The sequence below is a fragment of the Oncorhynchus clarkii genome, chromosome 7 (assembly GCF_045791955.1).
Source record: "Oncorhynchus clarkii lewisi isolate Uvic-CL-2024 chromosome 7, UVic_Ocla_1.0, whole genome shotgun sequence".
Taxonomy (NCBI): Eukaryota; Metazoa; Chordata; class Actinopteri; order Salmoniformes; family Salmonidae; genus Oncorhynchus; species Oncorhynchus clarkii.
Genome location: NC_092153.1, coordinates 43,078,864 through 43,102,962, shown reverse-complemented (window position 1 = coordinate 43,102,962; position 24,099 = coordinate 43,078,864). Strand labels below are relative to the sequence as shown.

The following is a 24,099-nucleotide window of genomic DNA, read 5'->3' as shown; positions in this document are numbered from 1 at the left end:
TTAACAGGAAACTGTTATGGGCAAATTCATGAAATTAGCACATTTCCTGTAACACCCCTTCTACCAATGTCTTGGACGGCACCGAGTTCCTTCTAATTCTTAATTATGTGTCAGTAATGCCATAGGGATGTATGAGAATGACTGCAAACTTTTAAATTAAAAAAAGATTTGCTGAAATGTCATTTGCTGAAAAACCTCTCCCCAGTTGCAAAAGCCTAAAATAGGTTGTTAGGAATGGCAGATTTTTTTATTACCCCACTCATTATTAAAGGGAAGAGAACAGCTGCTGTTGCTAACACCCTGAAGTCCTACATAGAAGAGCTGATACTAACTTCACTGGGACTGAAAGAAAAAGGTGGCTTTTTAACAAAACATTTAAATGCTTGTGCTAAGCAATTGAAAATGTAAGTAGCTAAGCCAAACTTGCTTGCTTTAAAATTGAACGCAAGATATTGGGTTGTGGTGTTTGAATGACACGTGTTTGTACATCTGGGATCTCCAACCCTGGTCCTGGAGATCTATCCTCCTGTAGGTTTTTCGCTCCAACCCCAGTTGTAACCAACCTGGTTCAGCTTATCAACCAGCTAACGACTAGAATCAGGCGCGCTAGATTAGGGTTGGAGTGGAAACCTACAGGACGGTAGCTCTCCAGGAACAGGGTTGGAGAGCCCTGTTGTAGATGATGTCTATTGGTGGAGATTTTACAGGATCAACTCAACTGTTGTTACGCATGTAAAGGATGGCACACTGCTTGCTTAGCAAGTACCGCTTCCTATTGATTCCGCTCATACTTGGGCTCAAACCCAGGACCTCTGCCTCGCAAAACACACCTGACGCCCCCCTTGAAGCATCTCACCCAGTTGCACAACCAGAAAGCTAGCTATTCGAAAGCGGAAGTGGAGACACTTCAGGCTGAGATCCCAATCTGCTACACAGATAAGGTCATCAGCTGATGTTCGAAACAAAGCCGGTTGGTTGTTTGACAGGAGCTTACAAAGATACTCTATAAAGTCATGTTTTGGAGTATATTCAAATCGAGCTGCATCTATCAGTCAACAAAAGTTTTCAAGGTGGAATATTGAAAGAGTGCATCCGTTGAATAGGTTGGCCTTTGATGCCTCCCCCATGGCAATATCTTTTGTAACACCATATCATTATGAATTGTGTTCAGTGCCGTTATTATTATTGAATGCTCCCAGACACAACACTTCCACAATCACACTTCAAAGCAGCCAGATAAATAGCAACTTCGGTGAAGAAGGTGATACTACTGTCTACTAAATAAACTTCTTCTAAATTCCCGGCAGAACAGCCCTATTATATATTCCTAGCCTGCAGTGATGAATCAATAACCCCCAGCATGATGTTTTCGTATTGCTGCACTAATCATATTGTTTATCCTAAAACCATTGCTAACTGGCAGAAGACTTTTGTAATATCGATGATTCAAGAAGTCCTAACATGAACCCACTCACTGATGAAGACATTTTTTTTTTTAATGCAAATCACTACTTGTAAAGCAAATAGACCCATCTCACCTTTGGCTTGACGAAGAGAGGGATATTGCTCTTAGCATCGAGAGGGACAGGTGCATTTTTAATAATTCACTGGCAAAAACAAACAGCAAAAAAAAGGGTTAGCAAACTGCTGAGGGCTCTTGAATATACGAGGCTGATCCAATTTGTGACTTATCGATGTGCATATTCCCTCTCTGGCACAATGCTTTCATTTTTTATCGATCCAAGATTTGGATACGTTCCCTTAAGGTCATAGATATGTCAAATTCTGCCATAATTTGACTCGTAGCCTACGACTCAGTGCCAAGGGCTCAATATTCACTGTCAAAAGCGTCTTTGTTCCACATAACATTTCGCTCTTTATTCAAGTTACCAAGACATGCAACACCTATCTGTCTGACCACAATGATTTTGTTGAAGAGAAGCAGTAAAAATGTATTACAATGCTAATGCTAGTATAAAGCCAACAGTTCTTCATAAAAGTGTTCTTTATTTGTCTTGTCATAGAGGGTCAGAGAAGTCCTTTGTTGTACTGCACCTCAAATGCAGTGTTCTGTTTTGTCCTATGATACTGTAGCTCACACTATAACACAAGCATGATACTATTAGGTGTAGATGTTAAGTGATCCTTATGTTCTACATGGCCCAAAGGCATTTGAACAGTCATGTGCTCAACATGGGATTATTATTATTTTTACAGTTCTATAAAACACATCATTCATGATGACTGATTCAGTTGGAATACCAACTTCATACAATCATTGTTTGTTGAGAGTGCTTGTATTTATCAGTTTTGACATGCCCCTCAAGAGCTGGGTTTACCTCATCACCCATATGGGTTCCGGGGCACCTGAGCAATCAAACACACATTCATCTTGAGTCGACTAGAAGACCCACAACCCTACCTTAGAGGTGAATGCTACAGCCAACAGTATACAGTGAGTATCATAAGTATTCACCCCCATTGGATTTCTTCATATTTGATTGTTTTACAAAATGGGGTTAAACTGTATTTCATTGTGGGTTTTTGTATACACAAAATACTCTGTAAAAAAAACTCATATACCTTAATTAGATAAGTATTCACCCCCCTGAGTCAATACATGTTAGAAACACCTTTGCCAGCGATTACAGTTGTGAGTCTTCTTGAGTTAGTCAGTAACAGCTTTGCACACCTGAATTGTGCAATATTTTCCCAGTATTCATTTAAAAATTATTCAAGCTCTGTGAAAGTGTTGTGTGTCAAGGTTACACAGCAATTTCCAAGTCTTGCCATAGATTTTCAAGATGATTTAAGTCAAAACTGTACCTCGGCCACTCCGGAACATTCACTGTCTCCTTGGTAAGTAACTCTGGTATAGATTTGGCCTTGTGCTTTTGGTTATGGTCCTTCTGGAAGTTGAATTAATCTCCCAGTGTCTGGTGTAAAGCAGACTGTGAAGCAGGTTTTCCTCTACGATTTTGCCTGTGCTTAGCTCCATCTCATTTATTTTTATAGTGAAAAACTCCCCAGTCTTTGCTGATGTCAAGCATACCAATACCATGATGCAGCCACCACCAAGCTTGATAATAAAGAGGCAGTTACGCAGTGACGTCTTGTGTTGGATTTGCCATAAGGCTTTGCATTCAGGCCAAAAAGCGTATTCCTTCTCCGTGTTGTTTTGCAGTGCCTTGTTGCATACAGGATGCACGTTTTGTAGTATTATTATTCTGTATATTTGCGTTCTTATTTTCACTCTGTCATCTAAATCATTACTGTGGAGTAACTACAATATTGCTGAGCCATGTGCTTGATATTCAATACTTGACTGAGGGACTTTGTAGATGTTGTATGTACAGGGGGACAGAAGAAGGGTAGTCATTAAAATATCATGTCAATCCCTATTATTTTACATGTAAGTTATTTACAGTCCATGTGATTTGATTTGTTAAGCCAAATGTTGCTCCTGATCTAGTTTAGGGTTGTTCAAGGTGGTGAACACTTTTGCAGACTATATTTGAGTTATTACATTTTGTATTACTTTGAAAACTTTGACATTACGGAGTATTTTGTGTAGATCAATGACAACAAAAAAATCACAATGAAATCCATTTCAATCCAACTTTGTAACGCAACAAAATTTGAAGAAAGAAAATCAAGAGGGGTGAAAGCGTATTATACCCACTGGATAGGCATCTGTGAGGGTTCCTGTCAAAATGCCACTCAAACTAGTCACAAGGACAAACAGAGAAAAAGCCTGTGCTTACTAAGATCACCGAGCCACAGTTATTGCAAAGAACTACATAAAATGAGCAGTCTGCTAGAATAATTTGGTTCCATCAGGTCTGCAGAGCAATGAGGTATTGAGTACCTTCCACACTTAATCAGCTGAGACATGTCCTTGGACTGTTTTATTGAGTTAGGTCTTTGCATGTCATTGTTAAGGACAAAAACATGTTGCATGCTGTTTAACTGCCCCATTGGCTTTATCCATTGAGTATCACACCTGGAACATCAAATTTTCAGAACATGAATTAAGGACTGGCATATAGCCACATAAGGACACTGTCACAGTTAGGTCATTAAATAATCATTTGAATATCAAATTTGACCCCTGTTTAGTTGTAATCTATTTGGAGATGGGTGACATATTAGAATAGTAGAACAATAAAATAAAATACAAATTGAAAAAACAAAATAGTAAAATAATTTTTCCAGGATTTGTCGACCTCATCGATGTAGCCTAGTTATGGTGTAAATGAAATTCATACAGCACTATATTGATTTATTAGTGCCTGGATGCTGTAAGCGGGAAAGGGAATCAGGAGTCTTGTGGAAGGCAGTCTCAGACAAAATTATCCTGGTAGGAAGTGACATTGTTCTCAGTATGTTAAACTGCCTACACACATCAAGATAAATCACAAGCTTATGCACAGAAAAAGTGTCCACTGAAAGAAGATGGAATTCAACTAGGTACACGTGCTCATTGTGTACATCGGAATTAAACTACTGCTTGTGGAACTGTTTTACTTGTTATAATAGTTCATGTTATTGTTCTTAATATGACTCACAGCCTTAATGAGCTGACCATGTACTGTAGACCTTCCCCCCCTCTTAATTAGCATAATTGTATTACCATTACCTGCAAGTGCAGCGTGAAGATTGATACCTTCACATATAAAATGTATGTCTTTCAAATCGACCTCATTGTCTTTAATTATGTACTGTATGTGTTACGTACATACTTCACTGTACTTTATCTGTACTTTATCTATCTTGGGCACACATTGACTTTGTACCGGTACCCTCCTGTATATCGTCTCACTCTTGTTATTTCACTGCTGCTCTTTAATTACTTGTTACTTTTATTTATTATTCTTATTTGTATTTTTCTTTTTATTTTTTTTACTGCATTGTTGGTTATTGTGCTCGTAAGTAAGCATTTCACTGTAAGGTTGTATTCGGCGCATGTGAATAATAACGTTTGATTTGATTTGATTTTAACCTAGTGGGCTCCCGAGTGGCGCTGCAGTCTAAGGCACCGCATCTCAGTGCAAGAGGTGTCACCACAGTCTCTGTTTCGAAACCGAGCTGTATCCCAACCGGCTGTGATTGGCCCAGTGTCGTCCAGGTTTGGCCGGGGTAGGAAATCACTGTAAATAACATATGTTCTTAACTGACTTGCCTAGTAAAATAAAAATAACTGATGCATACCTATTTGAGATCCATAACTGGGTTCAATATTTATTCCATTCCACACACAAATAAAGATTCCAAAAGCCGGGCCCAATTGATGTCTACAGTTTAGCCCATGATTGATGGAGCTAGCCTCTGATAGTTCACGTCTCATATTGTTGTCTGGCGATACGGAGCACATTCCCTATTAATAAACCCGAGTGATTAATTGCAAAACCTCCCTCCTGTCTTCCCTCCCTTGTCATGTGTTGAAAAGGTGCCCTCCTAATTAGTCAAGCCTGATGGAGTGTCCATCCTCCCAGGGTCAAAACCAAGGATTCATATTCAGCCTTTTGTGTCAGGAAAATTGTCTATTCAAACGAGAGGGAAATGCAGGGAACTCAAATCAAATCCAATCAAATTTTCGTTGTCACATACACATGGTTAGCAGATGTTAATTGGAGTGTAGCGAAATGCTTGTGCTTCTAGTTCCGACAGTGCGGTAATATCTAACAAGTAATCTAACAAATTCCCAACTACCTTATACACACAAATGTTAAGGGATGGGCGACGACCGTCTGGCAAAGGCAAGATGCAATAAATGGTATGAAATACAGTATATACATATGAGATGAGTAATGTAGGATATGTAAACATTATTAAAGTGGCATAATTTAAAGTGACTAGTGATACCTTTGTTAAATCCATTCATTAAAGTGGCCAGTGATTTGAGTCTATTTGTTGGCAGCAGCCTCTCTATGTTAGTGATGGCTGTTTAGCAGTCTGATTGCCTTGAGATAGCTGTTTTTCAGTCTCTTAGTCCTAGCTTTGATGCACCTGTACTGACCTCGCCTTCTGGATGAAAGTGGGGTGAACAGGCAGTGGCTTGGGTGGTTGTTGTCCTTGATGACATTTTTGGCCTTCCTGTGATATCAGGTGCTGTAGATGTCCTGGAGGGCATGTAGTTTGCCCAGGTGATGCATTGTGCAGACCGCACTACCCTCTGGAAAGCCTTGCGGTTGAGGGTGGTGCAGTTGATACAGCCCGACAGGATGCTCTCGATTGTGCATCTGTAAAAGTTTGTGAGGGTTTTAGGTGACAAGCCAAATTTCTTCAGCCCCTTCTTCACCACACTGTCTGTGTGGGTGGACCATTTCAGTTTGTCCGTGATGTGTACGTCAAGGAACTTAAAACGTTCCACCTTCTCCACTACTGTCCCGTCCGTTGTGGATAGGGGGATGCTCCCTCTGCTGTTTCCTGAAGTCCATGATCATCTCCTTTGTTTTGTTGACGTTGAGTGAGAGGTTGTTTTCCTGACACCACACTCCGAGTGCGCTTACCTCCTCCCTGTAGGCTGTCTCATCGTTGCTGGTAATCAAGCCTACTACTGTTTTGATGTCTGCAATCTTGATGATTGAGTTGGAGGCGTGCATGGCCACGCAGTCATGGGTGAACAGGGAGCACACACCCTTGTGGAGCCCCAGTGTTGAGGATCAGCGAAGTGGAGATGTTGTTTCATACCTTCACCACCTGGGGGGGCGGCCCGTCAGAAAGTCCAGGACCCAATTGTCCCAGGCGGGGTTGAGACCAAGGGCCTTAAGCTTAATGGTGAGCTTGGAGGGTACTATGATGTTGAATGCTGAGCTGTAGTCAGTTAACAGCATTCTTACATAGGTATTCCTCTTGTCCCGATGGAATAAAGCAGTGTGCAGTGTGATTGAGATTGCATCATCTGTGGACCTGTTGCGGCGGCAGCCTTACGAGGGTTAACACGTTTAAATGTCTTACTCACGTCGGCCAAGGAGAAGGAGAGGGGGAGCCTGCAGTCCTTGATAGTGGGCCGCGTCGGTGGAACTGTGTTGTCCTCAAAGCGAGTGTTTAGCTTGTCTGCAAATCACGGATAAACCAGATTTGTAATTTAACTAGTTTAAGTTATAACTAGTATAATACTGCCTAGCTAGTGTTTTAACAACCTATCTACAGTACATGGCAATATGCTGGGAAAGTCCCGCCTATTTCCTGGATCATGTCCTGTATGGTTTTTGAATGTGCTTCAAGATTAAATAATTCAATTGAAAAAACGGTAATTTGAGATGTACAGTATGTGAAATTCTATTCATATTTGTGGATTAATTGACTTCACCTGATGCCTTTCATAAAGGTTTCTGATTGCGTTGTCTTTTTCGTAATCGAAAACCTTCATAAAGGTATCTATGAATACGAATACAATTTTACATATATCTTTTTGCCACGCCCTGACCTTAGAGAGCGTTTTTTATTCCCTATTTGGTTAGGTCAGGGTGTGACTTGGGTGGGAAAATCTATGTGTTTATTTCTTTGTTGCCCGGGTATGGTTCCCAATCAGAGGCAGCTGTCTATCGTTGTCTCTGATTGGGGATCATACTTAGGCAGCCTGTTTTCCACCTGAGTTTGTGGGATCTTGTTTTTGTTAGTTGCTGTATAGCCTGCAGAACTTTACGGTCATTTTGTCTTTTGGTGTCTATCCAAATAAAGAAAGATGTACGCTTCCCACACTGTGCCTTGGTCTCAATCTAACGACTGACGTGACACTTTTAAAAGGACTTTCCCAGCATATTAGTCTTAGATAATGTAAGCAGACGTGATCTATGAGAAAATGTTAGCTAGATGCTGCTAAAAATGCTAGCTAGTTAGCTAAGTTCAGTTAGTCAGCTAGATGTGCCTGTATAACTAAAGTATGCCTGTATAACTGCCAAATCAGGAAAAAAATGTAGTTTTAGCAAGCCAAAACTACTTCATAGTCACTTTCTCAGACAGCTCTCCAATTCTTAGTTTGTTAGTTGTCAGTTCATCCATTGCACAATCATGTCTGTTGGCACCAAAATCAAAACAACCTTTGAAGTGCGAGCCCGCTCAGCTCCATCGCTATTGGTCGATAGATCAATCAATCAATCAGAAAATAAATGAGCCAAACAATCAAACATGTGCCCTTACAAAGTACAAATCAGTATGATGAGAGATTCCATGTGTACTTCTGAAGGTACAACATTATGTATACCTTTTACATTTTCATACCCAGGGAACAGTCCTGTGTTGACATTAAATTAAGATAAAACAGAATAATTCTAAATAAATTGCTTATGCCATAAGCGAAAGCTAAAGTTAAAGCCGTGAACATGTCTGTGTGAAGAAATGAGAGGCTCACTTAACTTTACTGACAATGTTTACAAATAGAAGCAGTTGTTGGCATTCAGACTCTACGTTGGCCACTGTCTGACGAGCTTGGCATTTCTACTTAATTAGGAAAATGCACAGTGCCTACCTCTAATTACACAATATTGAGAGGAAGCACAGGCTGCCAATATTAATGACCTGATCCCAAGCCCAGTTCAAAATTGTCTGGAATCTCCCAAAGCCCTCGAAATGTCACAGGGAAAACAATGCACCAAATTCTAATTTTCACAATCAAGTGCAAGCATTTTTTGGAACTGTGGTTAAATGTACCGACAGTATGTCAGAACAGCAATGATCAAATGCCTAAATACGTTTGCAGAATGTCAGATCATTTTCTAACCTTTGTACCTTGATTGCATATCTTAGACCAACTTTTAAGAAGCGTTAATTAAATACAATTGTCATCAATGAATACAAAATTCACTCAACGTAAAGGGTTTTGTTCACAGAATATCAACACATTGTTCTAATCAGGAGAGGAAATATTGCAAATATGTTCAATGTTTTTGGCAATCAGTAAATACCACTGCACAAAATTGCAAATGGCTTTATCAGGTAGAACATGGGGAAAGATCTAGGCAATGTTTTTAAAAATATGTTTTACATTGCTTAGATGTAGAGAATGAAGTTGAATGACTTCTAAGTAACTTTGGTTACTCCTAAATCATCATCTCCCAAATGTTGACTTTCTATTACAGCGCATTGCTATGGCGTGGACTGAAGCCTATAAAGTATATTCATATCAGTTGTGTTCCTCCACTTTACTTATTCACCTTTCCTTATTTCTATTGGGGATTGTGTTTCTGCTTGCCGATGGAAAGTCTACTGATATCTTAGCAGACCAGCCTTTGTGTTGAATATATGGAATTGCATTGTGATGATACTGATGAACCCATCCTGCACACAATACGCTTATTTTCATTTTCTTTTTGATCAGGAATTATATTTGATTTGATGTGTATAAAATTGTCTGGTGACATTTGCATAAAAGCAGAGTAACTTCGCACAATTCTGCACCTTTGATAGTTGTATTCCGTCATAATTTAGTGACTGCTAAGAAAATGTATTGATCTACTGGATAAATTATTTTTTTTAAAGACTAACTTTCTGTTTTGTCGGCTTAGACTGTATGTTTGTATTAATCTTTTTGCAGTGATCTTTTGATGAATGTATTTGCAATTATTTTTATCATTTAGTTTTGATGAATGTATTTAGGACATGTTTTAATACATTAAAACGTTTTAAGGGCAAAGAGATTAAAACGTAATGTATATAGCTAGTTTGTACAGATTACATTCCACTTGCTTGTATCTCCACACTACGTCCATTAGGTTAGGACAATCTAAAAATGAAGATGCATACAGTGTCTGGTGAATTGCATTAGTTCACATTTAAATTCAAAGTAATTAAGTGATTAAGCAATATATTGGGCGTGTGTGTGTGTGTGTGTGTTGAGCTACAGTAGTTAATATGGGCAGAAATGAAAGCTATTGAACACTGTACTCACTCCCTGATGGTGAACAGTGATTACATGCAGAAGCACTACTTTGTTCTATAATTTGCTATGGCAAAAGTAATCCTATTTGGATCCCACTGACTAAAAAGCCTAGCTTATCATTGATGTGTGAATCCCCGGAGCACAGCTTCCCCAAGATTTATTGAACTTTGCGATCCCTGAATTAGATTACATGAGGGAACTGCCTTCGACCCAATTAGGCATTCATATGCGTTACCAGTGCATGTAAAAAAAAAAACACTGCATAATCCAGCACTTACATATCAGTAATTCTATCACCACTCTGAAATTATGCCAAGATATCAAATTGATTTACAATGGCTATGTTAACAGCACTGAATGGGGCTGCTGAAGACGATCAAACCTCAAATGGGTGCCAAATAATAAATCCCTGCTGTTTTCATACTAAACGTCCCTTATGATGAATATTAAAAGGTCAAATGGTGCTGGAAAACCATTAACTGTCTAACGTGGAAGTGGAAAAGACCACGCTGTCACAGATGCAGTGCTTTAAATAAAGAAGGGGATCTTGAACGCAAACAACTTGCCGCAGTAAACATTTTAACAGTTTATTAAGTTACAATTTTAGAAAATTCAACACAAACTCACAAAACAATGATTCACATGCACAATTTTAGTATACAAGACAAAACAGTTAGTTTTCAATATGAAAACGCAGTTCTATAGGTCAGTTATCTCATGGAGATCATGGGTTAAATATCAGTATTAAAATCAAGGGCCACAAGTTGTATAAAATATCAGTAGGTTGTCTTTGTAGGCCAGCTTTAAAAATATATATGCAAGCTATTTACATTAGACCAAGTACATTTGTCAGAACTAAAGCGAATATTTGAGTAACCATAATCAGTGTTTATCATATCAAGTTGAATCCTTTAAAATCAAACTCAGTTGACCTGATGGCTAACATAACGGTCTTAGATTGCATTTAGAATTAATTAACAAAGTACAAGGCCAGAAAAGGCCTATATTTTACAGTCAGCAAGGAACAAGTACTTAGAACTATAGCTACGTAGATTATAGGATAGTCTGGCCAAGTTTGATAAAGGACTCATTTGTAAATCCACATACTCTAGCACTGTGTGAGGGATGTGTACTGGTAAGTATACACTATTCTACTAACCAGCATACAGAAATAATGATCAGGTGATGGGTACAGGAATGAGGATAAGGTCTACGAGTTACACTATTTGTATTATACACTGTGTTACAAGGTTTTATCCTTGAAATTAACTGACATTGCACTGTACTTTTTTTTATAGTAGTATTATTACACAGGCTTAATCCACAGACAGTTTGACACCTAAAAAGCCTATTGTTCATCATTTGGAGAAAAAGCAAAGGCTATCACTGCTATATCAATGCAAATCTTCAGCGTAGGATGGACGTTTTTTTCAAAAAAAGGGCTGAAGAGTCAAAAAGACAAAGGAAAATGACTAGCTCCCTTTCTTAACCAACACATGACCTTTAAACCTGGAATCCGTAATGATGAAACTGCCATGTCCATTTGCGATATAACGACAACAAAGTTACTTCAAACAACGAACACCGTTTTCTCATTGCACCTCATTGCACGCACAATAGAACAGCAGAGTATGTGTTTCGATATTTTTTACTACGATGCTGGATGCTCCTCTCCTCCGTTTCAAAAACAAAACAATAACAAATGTGCCGGGGGCGAACAGGGGTGCTGTTTTCCCTTATGCGGATTTCAGCTTAAAAGAGGAACAAAATGCTGTTCATTTTCATATGAAAGTCAGTAAGATCACTTATGAACGTGGAGCCGTTTGAATCCGTTAAAAGTTCTTAGTAGGGGGATGTTACCTAAAACACCAGTTTCTCATAGCAGCTCTTATTAAAAAAAAACATGTACTGTATATTACATTGTGTTCTTATGATTTTAACTTTGAGTGAGGAAGGACATCTGCCAACATCTCCAACTGTACCCAACAAAAACATGCGCAACAGGAAGCCTCGGCATCAGTCAATCAAGCATCTGAATTGTGACAGCTGCAATAACGGGGCAGGAAAATCAATATCCTATTGACTGGGCTGCAGCAGTCTAATCAAAGAGCACAGGCCTTTATGAAACCACTGAAGGAGCAGATAGGCTGATTGTGTCCGCTGCTTGGGCTTTACGGGCCTCTAGGGACTGCACACCTGTTCTGGTGGCTGAGCAGGGACACAGTCACAGTCACCTTGGATCAGTTCCTTGTGCTTTCATTCGACTTTGGGAAATGAGTGCAAACGCAGACGACCGGGACAGTCTCACAACAATGTAATCATAGCTCAGCCAGCCCTAATCAGTCCCAAGTTCAGTGAAGGCACGGTTCTTTATAGCAGTAGTCGAGTGTTTACTGCAAGTCCAAACTTACACCAGTGGCCCCAGAATGATGACTTATGATGGAGGACCCATCAGACAACAACATGAACAGGAACCAGTTTCTCACTCAACATCAGGCTAATCGAAGTACTTTAGCAGTTACTGTGTCTAGTATAGCAGCTCAGGATGTACTTCATTGTGTGCAGAGAGGGACATTATGACAGCAGCCAACCTTTTTCCTCTATTTCCAGTCAAAGCTCCTTTAACGTTACATCATTTATTTAGAGGCTTTAATAGCTGCTAAATTGTGCTGCAGATCCAATCATAGATGTATTATTCACAGGATCTCACCAGACCATAAACGTAGACCAAACTTCCACACTACATACAGTCGGATCCATCTCTACTTCTATAAAGTTTTCAACCCATTGTTATATCAGGTGTTCCAGTATATAATTACAATTGGAATCATCAACCCATTTCCATTAATGGGGTTTCACATTCACCCCACTCAGTTACTTAGTTTCTATCCGTCTGATAATTCATTTCCAAAAAACTGATCCAGAAAGAATGGGTATGTCCCTCAATTTGTAATATGAAAGATATGCATGTGCAGTGAAGGCACTAATATGTCCTGTACTCAAACATGTATACTTTATATATATTTTGCAGACCGGTGATCTGAATTCTGGATAATCGGTAAGACTTATTTAGCATTTAGAGGTCATTTGAATGCAGAATATTACAAGTGGCAACACCACATGATTCTATTCCTTCTGGGACTTTAACATTTCACCGAATTCATTGTGATTTGCATCAATTATTTAGAGGAGCTTGAGATACAGACCAAAATGCCAAGTCCCATCAGCTTGTTGTAGAGAGGGGGTCTAAAGCTCAATAGCCAACAGCTCTATAAGATGCCTAATACTATTTCACTATGCAGAGATGAGTGGGCTAGAGGCACAAGTAATCGATCTAGTATCCAGCCCTGGTCCTGATGAGTTAACAAAGCTCAAAACACAAAACATACAAGGTAAGGTTCTAGCTGCAGTTACAAAAATCACTTGATAGAATATTTTTTGATTCGGTTCACCAAGTAAAACTGGTTTTATGTGCTATAGTAGCCAATTTACAATGAGTCTGGGCATGTTGTCAGCTGCACAACTTAGTTAGTATATATTTTTTTACCTTTTGAAGTTCTACTTCTTCAACTTCTTATAATAATAATCCAAAATGCCATCTACAGTTAGCTACTATATCAAAGGCCATCTGACCCATATAAACCAAAACACATCTCTCCATTGAGCAGCTAACCCTACAATTACAAATGTATGTGAACATACTGTACCTCCACCTGGTAAAAACAATTTTTTAAAACCTCAGATTACCTCTGAAAGACCAATAAATGAATGAAATAAAGACAATGAAACCTTTTTTTTTCGTCAACTACTTTGGCATCTACATGGATTTAAGGCATTAGTATTCTTCAAGGATCAGTATCAAACATATAGAATGTAGACATCACTACTCCCAAATTGAAGTATATTCCATTGGCAAAAACAAAATAACACTTCCAAAATGTTTTTACAGCATGACGGCACTTATGACATGAGAGGAAATACTGTAAAATATAATGCACACAAATTCACGTTCTCTATCGGCCCGTCATTGAAATCCTCAATGCATGGCCCTTTTAAAATTCCTGTTCTGTCCAGCACTGCCACAGAGAGTTTTCACCCGTTGCCCCTTCCGACTGAGGGTGAATGCAGGAGCAGCCTCCTAGAGGAGAGGGAGAGAGAGGAGGATCGGTAGGAGGGCTGTGACCAGACATCACCAGGAGGAGCTGAGGAGGATGAGAGCACTGACGAGGACTGCAGAGAGATGAGACGGCGACAGCAGACTAAGCCGAGACGCTCCCGAGCCCTGTGCGCCCATGCCTGAAACCACAAACCACCAGTTAGAGAGAAGCTCTTCAAGAACTTAAGATTCCACTCTTTTTTCATTTTTTTTTTAAAGCAAAAAGCGGGGCATTTTCTGTCTCTATCTGCAAAATTGGCTGACAAGTCGTCATAAATCAAAGAGTAACTGTGAATTATATAGTGCTTCCATATCTCCATTATTAATGACTTTCAACAGGATAGGCCATTAAAGTATACAGAGATGATAAGGCTTATATCACATTAGAGCAGATCTCTTTAGAGAAAACTGAACCCTGTTTCAATTTTGCACAGCGGGAGGGGCATTCAACTATTTTAGACACAGCCGAGCTGTGCAGTCAACAAGGAATAATAACCCAATGGCAGAGATGGATTGCACCGTACATGCATTTTTAAAAAGGTTGCCTTTCTTGCACCCCAAAAAAAGTATATTACACATGGTCGAAGAGGGGTGCAACGAGGCCAAAATAAATGTTCTGTTCGGCTGGTTGAATCATCGCCAAAACTTGATCAATGGACACAGGAAGAGGAGATGGCAAGCGTACTTAATTTGTGGATGTGGATGGGTTCGCTGCCCACACCTTCACCGCCCTCACTCAGGGCCTTGATCTGGATCAGGTAGTTGTCGTTGGAAGACAGCGTCAGCTCCAACCTGGTTTTGTTTGTCATGATGCTGTTTACCTCATTATCCCGGTGTCTTCTCAACAGCACCTAGAAGCAGCAATGCAAAACCCCCAAAATACAAAAATGTAGCAACACACAGTAACTTTGCAAAAACAGACAACCTCAAAATGAAAGACTGGCTAAAATGAGCGGTGAGGAGTGGGGGAATTCAAACTACGAGAGTGACTAGATTTTGCTGATTGGATGATAAGATGAATCCTGATGCTTTGTGACAGTACAGCGCGGCTGGCTGATTGAAGCTGTGGATGTTCTGTCCCTGTGGACAACCCTACCAATATGAGCCACTAATTATCAATATGGCTGAGTTGACCAGAGGCGATGGTATTGAATACACTTCTTTCATTACACCCCCGACCAACTACCTGCTCTTTGCTTCTTCCTTTTTTCAAATCAAACAACCCACACAAAGCAGCACTAATTGAAAGATTGCGTTTGAGATGGTTGTGTTGTATTTGACAAAATAATAGAGTTAGAGTGACATGAGACGTACAAGATATCCGATGACCTCTGCCTCCGTCTCCATGGCTATGACAGGATCCCAGTGCAGAGTGAGCAGAGAGCCAATCATGGTCCACTCTACGTTCAGAGGAGGCTGGCCAGGTGCTGCGAGAGGGTAGTGATGAAGAAAGAGAGAAGAAAAGAGAGATGCTCATATACAGCAATGTGTGTATGCTTGGAAAAAACGAAAGAGTTTCAGTTCTGCTTACATTTTGAAGTTGAATGTACAATAGACACAAAACCCACTGACGAGATTCACTCACGTGGCTTCTTGGTGGTGGCGTTTATGGGTGTAGACTGTGGCCCTGTCCCAGCAGTGTTAAAGGTACACAAAGCCAAGTAATACTGTGTGTTGGCTTTCAGTCCAGTCACGTTGACTGCTGAGTAGTTAGCAGAGATTCTCACTTTGCCTACTGTGTCAGGCTTGGTGTCATCTTCCCAATACACCACCTGTTTACCAATGGAAAGAAAACAACAAGAGGTTGAGACATCAGACAGGAAAAATTCAAGCCTAGCCATGGGGACTTTTATTAACTCACACAAGTGATTAATTTCATCACATTATTAGAACTCACTCCTCCTCATCTAATCTGTAATGCCATTTAGTGTGCAGTAGGGGACTGGCTTCCCACTGAATAATACATTTTTCAATATCTAGGTCCTCAATTGCTGATACACCATCCTCTCTACCCTATGGCCATTCTACAAAGGCACCAATAGTAACCCTAAAAGTAGAATATGACAAAGTGCTTGTGTGACAAAGTATAGGGATATTCTGTCAATACTATGTTTTAGATCTCCTCTTTTTGGTAAAATAAAATATATTCCCCTCACGGGGAATATGTACTTTCAATGATTAAAATACAGTTTCTGTACTTAGAAATGAACACATCCAGCAACAGCATGGATGAATATTGTATTCTCTCTAACACGAGGCACAGTGCTTAATTAGTTCCCTTGAGGGTATTAACTTTCAATTAACGATGCAGGTGAAGAGATTTTTGATTAAGCAAATGAAATAATCCAATGCTAGTTTAGGGTCATATACAATATTCAAGTCTCTGGTATTAAGTGACAGAGTTAAGTCAATACATAATTAGAGAGAAAAAGTGACGTCTACCCGCACTCCTATATTCCTGGTATTGCTATGAAACTAAATGAATCTATTAGATACTATTTTTCACCCCAAAACAATATACTGTTCTGGAGTTAAAAACTAGCTCCATACTGTAGATGATGGGCCTATTATTGTGCAAATCAGTTTAGACCTATCCTGCCTGTTTGGATACTAAAACAAACAACACTAATGCATCTGTCTATGATGTCTTTTAGAATCCTATGACCTCCACTGTACCCGATGTCTAAGGTTTAAGATGCATAACAACAGCTTTCCTCCGTAAAAGCACCTCTCTCTCAAATCCTTTTTGGTGACATGATAACACTATTGTATCTACACAATATAGCCGTTGCCATGGCAACCATGGGTTTTGTGCCAAGGGGCAGGGGTGAGAGGGATTGAAAGAGCACTGGGAAAAAAATGTGTTCTTAAATGGATGGATGATAGCTATCCTCATCAGGTTTCAGAAGCCTCTGGTGGGTGGTCTTCAGAGCAACAGTGTATAAAGCGTAAATCATAGTCCGCAGGAAGCTGAGACGCGATAGTCTGGTGTCCCAATGTGACATAGCTAGGCGGCTCTGAGAACACTATCCGAGCGAGACGCACAGCTGAACGGGCACCTCCCCACAATTCCCAACCAACGCGGCTTTGGTACGCATCCTCCATTCATTTGAATGTGTTGACACTAGTTGGAGAAATTGCTTGAGTAGTCGAAAAGTATGAAAGCCAACGGTCCAATATCCTAGAACACTGCTGTGTGTTTTGGACTATGATAAACCCTTAAGCAACACCCACTCTCTGAGGGTGTCTCAGGGGGAGTGGGATATACACAGAAAATAACATTTCCAGTTCACCAAACACTGTACAGATTACACACATGTACATTTGTGAAACAAGACAAATATAAGCACCCTTTTTGACCTTTAATCAATGTGATATATATATATATATATATATATATGTATATGTACAGGTAATTGCCAAAATAAAGGAAACACCAACATAAAGTGGCTTAATAGTATGTTGGACCACCACCAGCCAGAACAGCTTCAATGCACCTTGGCATAGATTCTACAAGTGTCTGGAACTCTATTGGAGCAGTGTGACACCAGAAATTCCATAATTTGGTGTTTTGTCGATGGTGGTGGAAAACGCTGTTTTAGGCGCTGCTCCAGAATCTCAAATAAGCGTTCTATTTGGTTAACATCTGGTGACTGAGATGGCCATGCCCTATGGTTTACATCGTTTTCATGCGCATAAAACCATTCAGTGACTACTCGTGCCCTGTGGATGGGGGCATTGACATGAGGCATAGCCATGGCGTGCCCAGCATTTTTGACCTTATGCATGATGTGATGTTAATTTCTTCATTAACTTAGGAACCACATCTGTGTGGAAGCACCTGCTGTCAATATTCTCTGTATCCCTAATTTACTCAAGTGTTTCCATTATTTTTGTAGTTACCTACAGGTACAGGTACAGGAGTGAACATACTATACTATTTACAAGCTGTTGTCAACGTTATAGAAGTTCTCATGATATCTTATTCAGTGAAATGTTACATTTACACAGCACTACAGGGAATATTTCAAGAATCGTCTTAAAATAGTTTAAATAAAGCTACTGATTTGCATATAAATATTAGAAATGGCATCAGAACGTGTCTGGCCGTGTCCGAAATCTGTCTTGCCTACTACTTACTACAACTACATAATGTGTACTATTCATACCATATACTAATCAGAACATACTGTTTAGTCAAAACGGATGCAGTAAGCAACAAATATCAAGCTACTAGGCTCACCCATCCTGAGAATGCGTCATCTAATGCGCAATTGCATTGATTTACGCCGTTTGTTCATTTGGTATAGCGCGTATCATCTTATCTCATTATTGGCTGATTATCAGTTTTTGTCAAACACACATGAGTCTGGAGAGATGATTCTCTTCCTCAAAAGTGTTCAGCAAATTCTACCCGATGAAAAGCCTAAATGAGTAATAACCTGGCATTTAAAGAATACTTGAAATTTCACATACTATAAACCGTTATATTTTCGCATGCCTAAAATGTCTACTATTTAGAATGCAAGTATGGTTATTTATTGAGCAAATTGAGAGAATCCTACCTCATAACCCAGCACTCTTTCAGGGGTGGCAGGGAGGGCTTCCCAGATGACTTCAATTTGAGCTGCAGACACACTCCTGCCCCAAACCCTCTTAGGAGCCTCACTGGGGACTGCAGAAATAGAGAGCTGGTGAGCACCACTCACTCAACACCATCAAACACACTAATAGGAAGCAGAAGCAGGCAGAGAATAGACCTGTAGTTTCACTGGAGAGAGCTATATTGCTTGGGCTTGGTTTTTAATGGGATCTGTGACTGACATTAGGGAAGACTATCTTCACGGCAAATTCAATTAACACAGTACCTCACTGACAGCCCAGTGTAGTAAGTGTCAGCTAGGATTTCCTGTAATCTACCTCTGCAATAACAATAACTAATATCAAGTTGAAACTCCCAGCTTGAGAGGGGGAGAAGTGTCTGAACCAACTTATTTCATCATTACTATTCAAGGTCGTGCCTCCAGAATACAAAAGATTAGGAGCAGTTTGAGCGTGGTTCCACTGGCTGCCATTGCCTTTACCTTCCTCTGCTGAAAACACTGTGGCTATGGAACTGAAAGGCCCCTCCCCGCGGTTGTTGTACGCCCCAACCTTCACATCGAACGGAGAGAAGGCCGGGATGGTGTCGTTGCGGAAGACGTATCGGGCGACCCCAGGCGTGGAGATGACCACTCGCGTCCAAGTGACAGCACCCAGTGGCCGGAAGGCGATGATGTAACCGAAGCCCTCTCCATTCTGCAGTTCCTCAGGCACGGGCTGGGAGCGAAACACAAAACTATAGTGATATTAAAACGCATACAGACAAAGACACTGACACCCCTGCCTTTGTCCTCAAGCACCCGCCAAAGAGGGCTTCACCACGAGCTGCAATGATTAGATGCAGCGTTTTCCCCCCTACACCACAACCCACAGATCCTTTTCTCCCTGCATTGGTACATCATTGTGGATGAAGTGGGCTTCAAAGAAACAATCTCTTTCCCGGAGTTGAATCACGTTGGGGGCTGGCACTCCGAGGCCAGACCCCAGAACGGAGGGGCTGGCTCTAGTGCAGGTCATAAAATTGCTCCATTCAATTCTGCACAATTAAGCAAAACCATTACCAGGCTATGGAGAGAGCAGTAAAACCTGACAGATGACTTACCTCCCAAGTTATCACTAATTCAGATTTTGTGCCGCCTCCACCTCCAACATCAGTGGGAGCTGTATCAGGCACTGTAAGGCAAAGCCCAAAGGAAAGCAATTAGAAGGCAGTTAACATAGCTGAACTACAGGTCTATAAGTCTAGCCCCACGACAGTTTTAAAATGCATCCAGAATATTTTTTCATTTTACAAACCACAACTTCTCCCTTGATACGAACGACCCAACATGTTTTGGAGTATATCCTCCTACTCGAATAGCAAGTCTCACAATGAATAAACAACTTCGTTTTTGATTTAGCTGATAAGTTTAATAGTCAGAAAATGCCATTTTACTTGACAACTGTTTTGTGGATGGCTCTGCACAAAAGATTTGCGGATCACTCATGTGCATCCTGATGTGTATTTACCCAAAGTAAATGGTCCATCACATTTAATCTGTCACATTAGCAACTGGTTCAACCAGCATTTAAAGTCAGATGTCAGGGTTCTGTGTATATCACTTTGTGTGTGTGTGTGTGTGTGTGTGAGTCTACATATGTATTTTAAAGAGAGTAGAGGAGTGACACTCACTGGCATCCTCTGTCCTGGTCTTGGCTGAGGCTGGACTAGGCTCTCCCATGCCCACACTGTTGCGGGCCACCACCCGGAACTCATACTCCACCCAGGCATTCAGACCCACTACAGTGGCTGTCAACGTGTTGCCATTGATTTCCTCGGGAACTGGAAGTGGAAAGGAGAGCGTTCAACATTACCATCTACATAAGCATGGCTAAGGTGTGCTCTGTTCTGTACTGTATGCTAGGTGTATTAGCTACCTGTGTCTACAGCTTGCCAGCCCACAGTGAAGGGTGTCCTGGCCTGGATGATGTAGCCGGTGATAGGGCTGCCATTGTCCCTACCAGGTTTCCAGGAGAGCTGGGCTGTGCTATCTGTGATCTCCTCCACCGCTACAGTGTCCGGGGGCCCGGGGGGACCTGACTCAATCAGACAATTAGCAAAGTAAGCCTCCACACCAGGCTCACAACACCACCACCACCCCTCCCATTCCCAACTCATTATGCTCTTGCCTTTACTGCTGACCCTGTTACATATCAAGGCCATCACACTCCATCTAATTAAGGGCTGTGTCCTTGGTCCGGCTTCACAGGGGCCTTTAATTCAGACGTGTGATATGTGAGGCTGAGAAGTGATTATGAACACAGGATCACTAACACCGAACAGGGACATGGGAGGGGTACATTTGTGAAGAGAGAAAGAGCGAGAGAAAGAGTTAGAGATTGAGAGAGAGACAGTGAGTGAGACAGAGACAGTGAGTTAGAGAGAGACAGTGAGTGAGATAGAGATGCAGCAAGATTGAGAAGTACAGCAAATATGTGACCCGCTTCAGGAAGCTAGGCATTTGTCGCACGTCACTACTTCACAGGAGAGGCATTTTGGGTCACTTAGAAATGTCCTTGTTTTTAAAGAAAATGTTTTAAAAAATTGTCCATTAAAATAACATCAAATTGATCAGAAATACAGTGTAGACATTGTTAATGTTGTAAATGACTATCTATTGTAATTGGAAGCGGCTGATTTTTAAGGGAATACCTTCATAGGCGTACAGAGGCCCACTATCAGCAACCATCACTCCTGTGTTCCAACCTCACCTTGTGTTAACTAATCCAAGTTTATCATTTTGAAAGGTTAATTGATCATATGAAAACCCTTTTGCAATTATGTTTTCCTGTTTTCCTGTTTAAAGAAGCAATAAAACTGGCCTTCTTTATACTTGTTGAGTATCTGGAGCATCAGCATTTGTGGATTCGATTACAGGCTCGAAATGGCCAGAAACATAGAGCTTTCTTCTGAAACTCGTCAGTCTATTTACATCATTAACAATGTGTACACTGTATTTATGATCAATTTGATGTTATTTTAATGGACAAACAAAATATATATTTCGAGAACAAGGACATTTCTCTCTGTGACCCCAAACATTTGAATGGTAGTGTATATTTTTATCAAAGTGCGCTTTTTGGCAGAAATGCCTTCTGTTGCATGTGAACTTTAATGTGCCTCAATAACAAACTTGTATTCCATCTGTAAATATGAATACAATTGCTAAATTACGAGCCTAGTTGGATTAGCCAAGGAAAAAGTGAGAACTGTCCCGCTAGCCATGATTGTCTGAGATAATGGAAGGGCTGGACATGCCGGGAGATGAGTTTGGATTGGTCTGCCATGTTGCATGCCTCTGTCTATAACGTGAGCTGCTGTTGATAGTCCTTTCTATCACAGTGTTTTTTAAAGATATTAGCCATCGAGAATTACAAAAGTTTTTCTACTTTTCTCAACAACATTGATGCCCTGAATTTACCAGGTGCTATCAACAGATCAGTTGGAAACAGTTGTGATGGACTACTTTCTGCACACGCCATGGTCAGTGTGAACCGGAGTAACTTGACAACGCTGGCCAAACAAGATGTAGCTACAAACAAAACGTAGTTAAAGTTCCAGTTTGCCATGAAGCGTTCATCCATGTACACTGGTAAGAGTTTAGCTACATTTTCAGATATTATACGTGTCTAATTTTGTCAGAAAGTAATTTTAATTGCAAGTTAAAGAGTACTATTATCTAGCTAGCCAACGTTAGCATGCTGGCTTGGTAGCTAGCTAACAGTACGTGTATGATCTGTGTAGTAATATTATTTGAATCAGAAATCCCTTTGCATTGCAAGTTACTGCCTAATGTTAGCTAGCTAACATTGAACCTGGTTGGCTAGCTTTAGCTGCTTGCAGATTCATACTACAGCTATGACAATGTTTGTATTGGTAGTAGTATGAGTTGGGATTATGCCGGTTCATTGTTTAGCTGGCTAGCTATCTAGCTACATGTCTAAATGAAAGGCTACACTTCACCAGAGGACCCATCAAGTCAGCCAGGTGTGTCGGGGTGACTGTGGCCATCTATTGTATTTCATGAACATGTGTATATGTCTAGACAATAGTGACCCATTCATTTAGCTAGATGTGGCTGGGGGTTGGTTATAGCATTTCTTTCACGTGACAATTAATTTATACAAGTGTGTCTGGGTAAGCATCATCTAATAATTATAACAAATTTATACAATATCTGTATAAATCTGGACACTTCCTGTTTTTGATATTGCTACTATGCAAGTGACCATTTCACTGTACCGTTTACACCTTCTGTATCCTGTGCATGTCACAAATACATTTGATTTGATAAGGTGTGTTTATACCATTGAAGGCAATGTGAAGAACAACATGACCTGCACCAAAGTCAGATTAGGATGTAGGCCAAGGACTAGATAAAGTGTATTTTTACCTGGAGTTTTTACTTATTGTAGGCTACTACTTTTACCACTTTTAGTATTGAAAATGTTGGATATTTACTACACTACTCACTCTGTTTAGCACATGCCCTCACATGTGAATCCTTAAAGAGATGGGTGGGACTAAGGTTTAAGAGGGTGTGAACGATGTTGAATGGGTGTAGACAAAGAAGAGCTCTCCATTAGGCGTATAAAACAATTCAAGGGCCATTTTCTTAACAGTGTGGTTACAAGTGTATCCACTTTCAAAGCAGAATTCCTTTCACATTGTTCCTTAACTGCAGTTTATGAGATAACATTTTCTTGAGCTGTGTGTCTTTTATCCAATGTAAAAAACACCATACATTTTTTTTTGCTTCATAGGACCAAATCTAAAAGTGGTTGGTCACACATATGCTCCAAAGATGTTGTTGTTTGCTCCTCTGTTTCATTATTCAGATGCTTCTATGTTTTTTTGTCAATGTGTAAATGAGCCAATTAAAGCAATTCTCTGTAACAAACAATGGCTTTCCAAAACACCGGGACAGCTATTACAGTGTGTTATGGGCATGCAATGCATGCCAATGTAAATCACTGGAGATAAGTTACAATGATGAGATATGATACACTGCGCTTAACAGATATTAACTACTGCTGTGGAAGCTCACATTATGTGCCATTTTTAAATTTTAGCAATGCCAAATATTGTCTTTCAAAAACATGTCATACAAATGTTCTCATTACACCAACATCACACATCGTCACATTTGTATACCATGTCATGTCATGAAAAAAATTGGTGTAAGATAATTATATTTGTCTGCAGAGTTCTCACCAAACTATGAATATATTTATGGTTAAATTTGACATTTTAGTCTTTCAGCAGATGCTCTTATCCAGAGTAACTTACAGGAGCAATTAGGATTAAGTGCCTTGCTCAAGGGCACATTGGCAGATAGTTGGCTCGGGGATTCGCACTAGCGACCTTTCGGTTACTGGCCCAAAGCTCTTAACCGCTAGGCTACCTGCCGCCCCATAG

At 40.3% G+C, this 24,099-nt stretch overlaps 1 protein-coding gene across 1 annotated transcript in view; it reads right to left on the bottom strand.

Annotated features, from left to right (window-relative positions):
- Window positions 1–10,889: 10,889 nt before the first annotated feature.
- LOC139413342 (contactin-3-like) overlaps window positions 10,890–24,099 on the bottom strand; it is a 53,049-nt gene continuing 39,839 nt past the window's right edge. The window contains exons 14-22 of the mRNA XM_071160586.1: window positions 20,559–20,717; window positions 20,314–20,463; window positions 19,744–19,814; window positions 19,124–19,358; window positions 18,605–18,714; window positions 15,625–15,811; window positions 15,354–15,466; window positions 14,725–14,890; window positions 10,890–14,179 (exon numbers count right to left, since the gene is read on the bottom strand). Of these exons, the coding sequence (XP_071016687.1) occupies window positions 14,073–14,179; window positions 14,725–14,890; window positions 15,354–15,466; window positions 15,625–15,811; window positions 18,605–18,714; window positions 19,124–19,358; window positions 19,744–19,814; window positions 20,314–20,463; window positions 20,559–20,717 (1,298 nt within the window). The 3' untranslated portion in view covers window positions 10,890–14,072. The remainder of the gene's footprint in view (window positions 14,180–14,724; window positions 14,891–15,353; window positions 15,467–15,624; window positions 15,812–18,604; window positions 18,715–19,123; window positions 19,359–19,743; window positions 19,815–20,313; window positions 20,464–20,558; window positions 20,718–24,099) is intronic.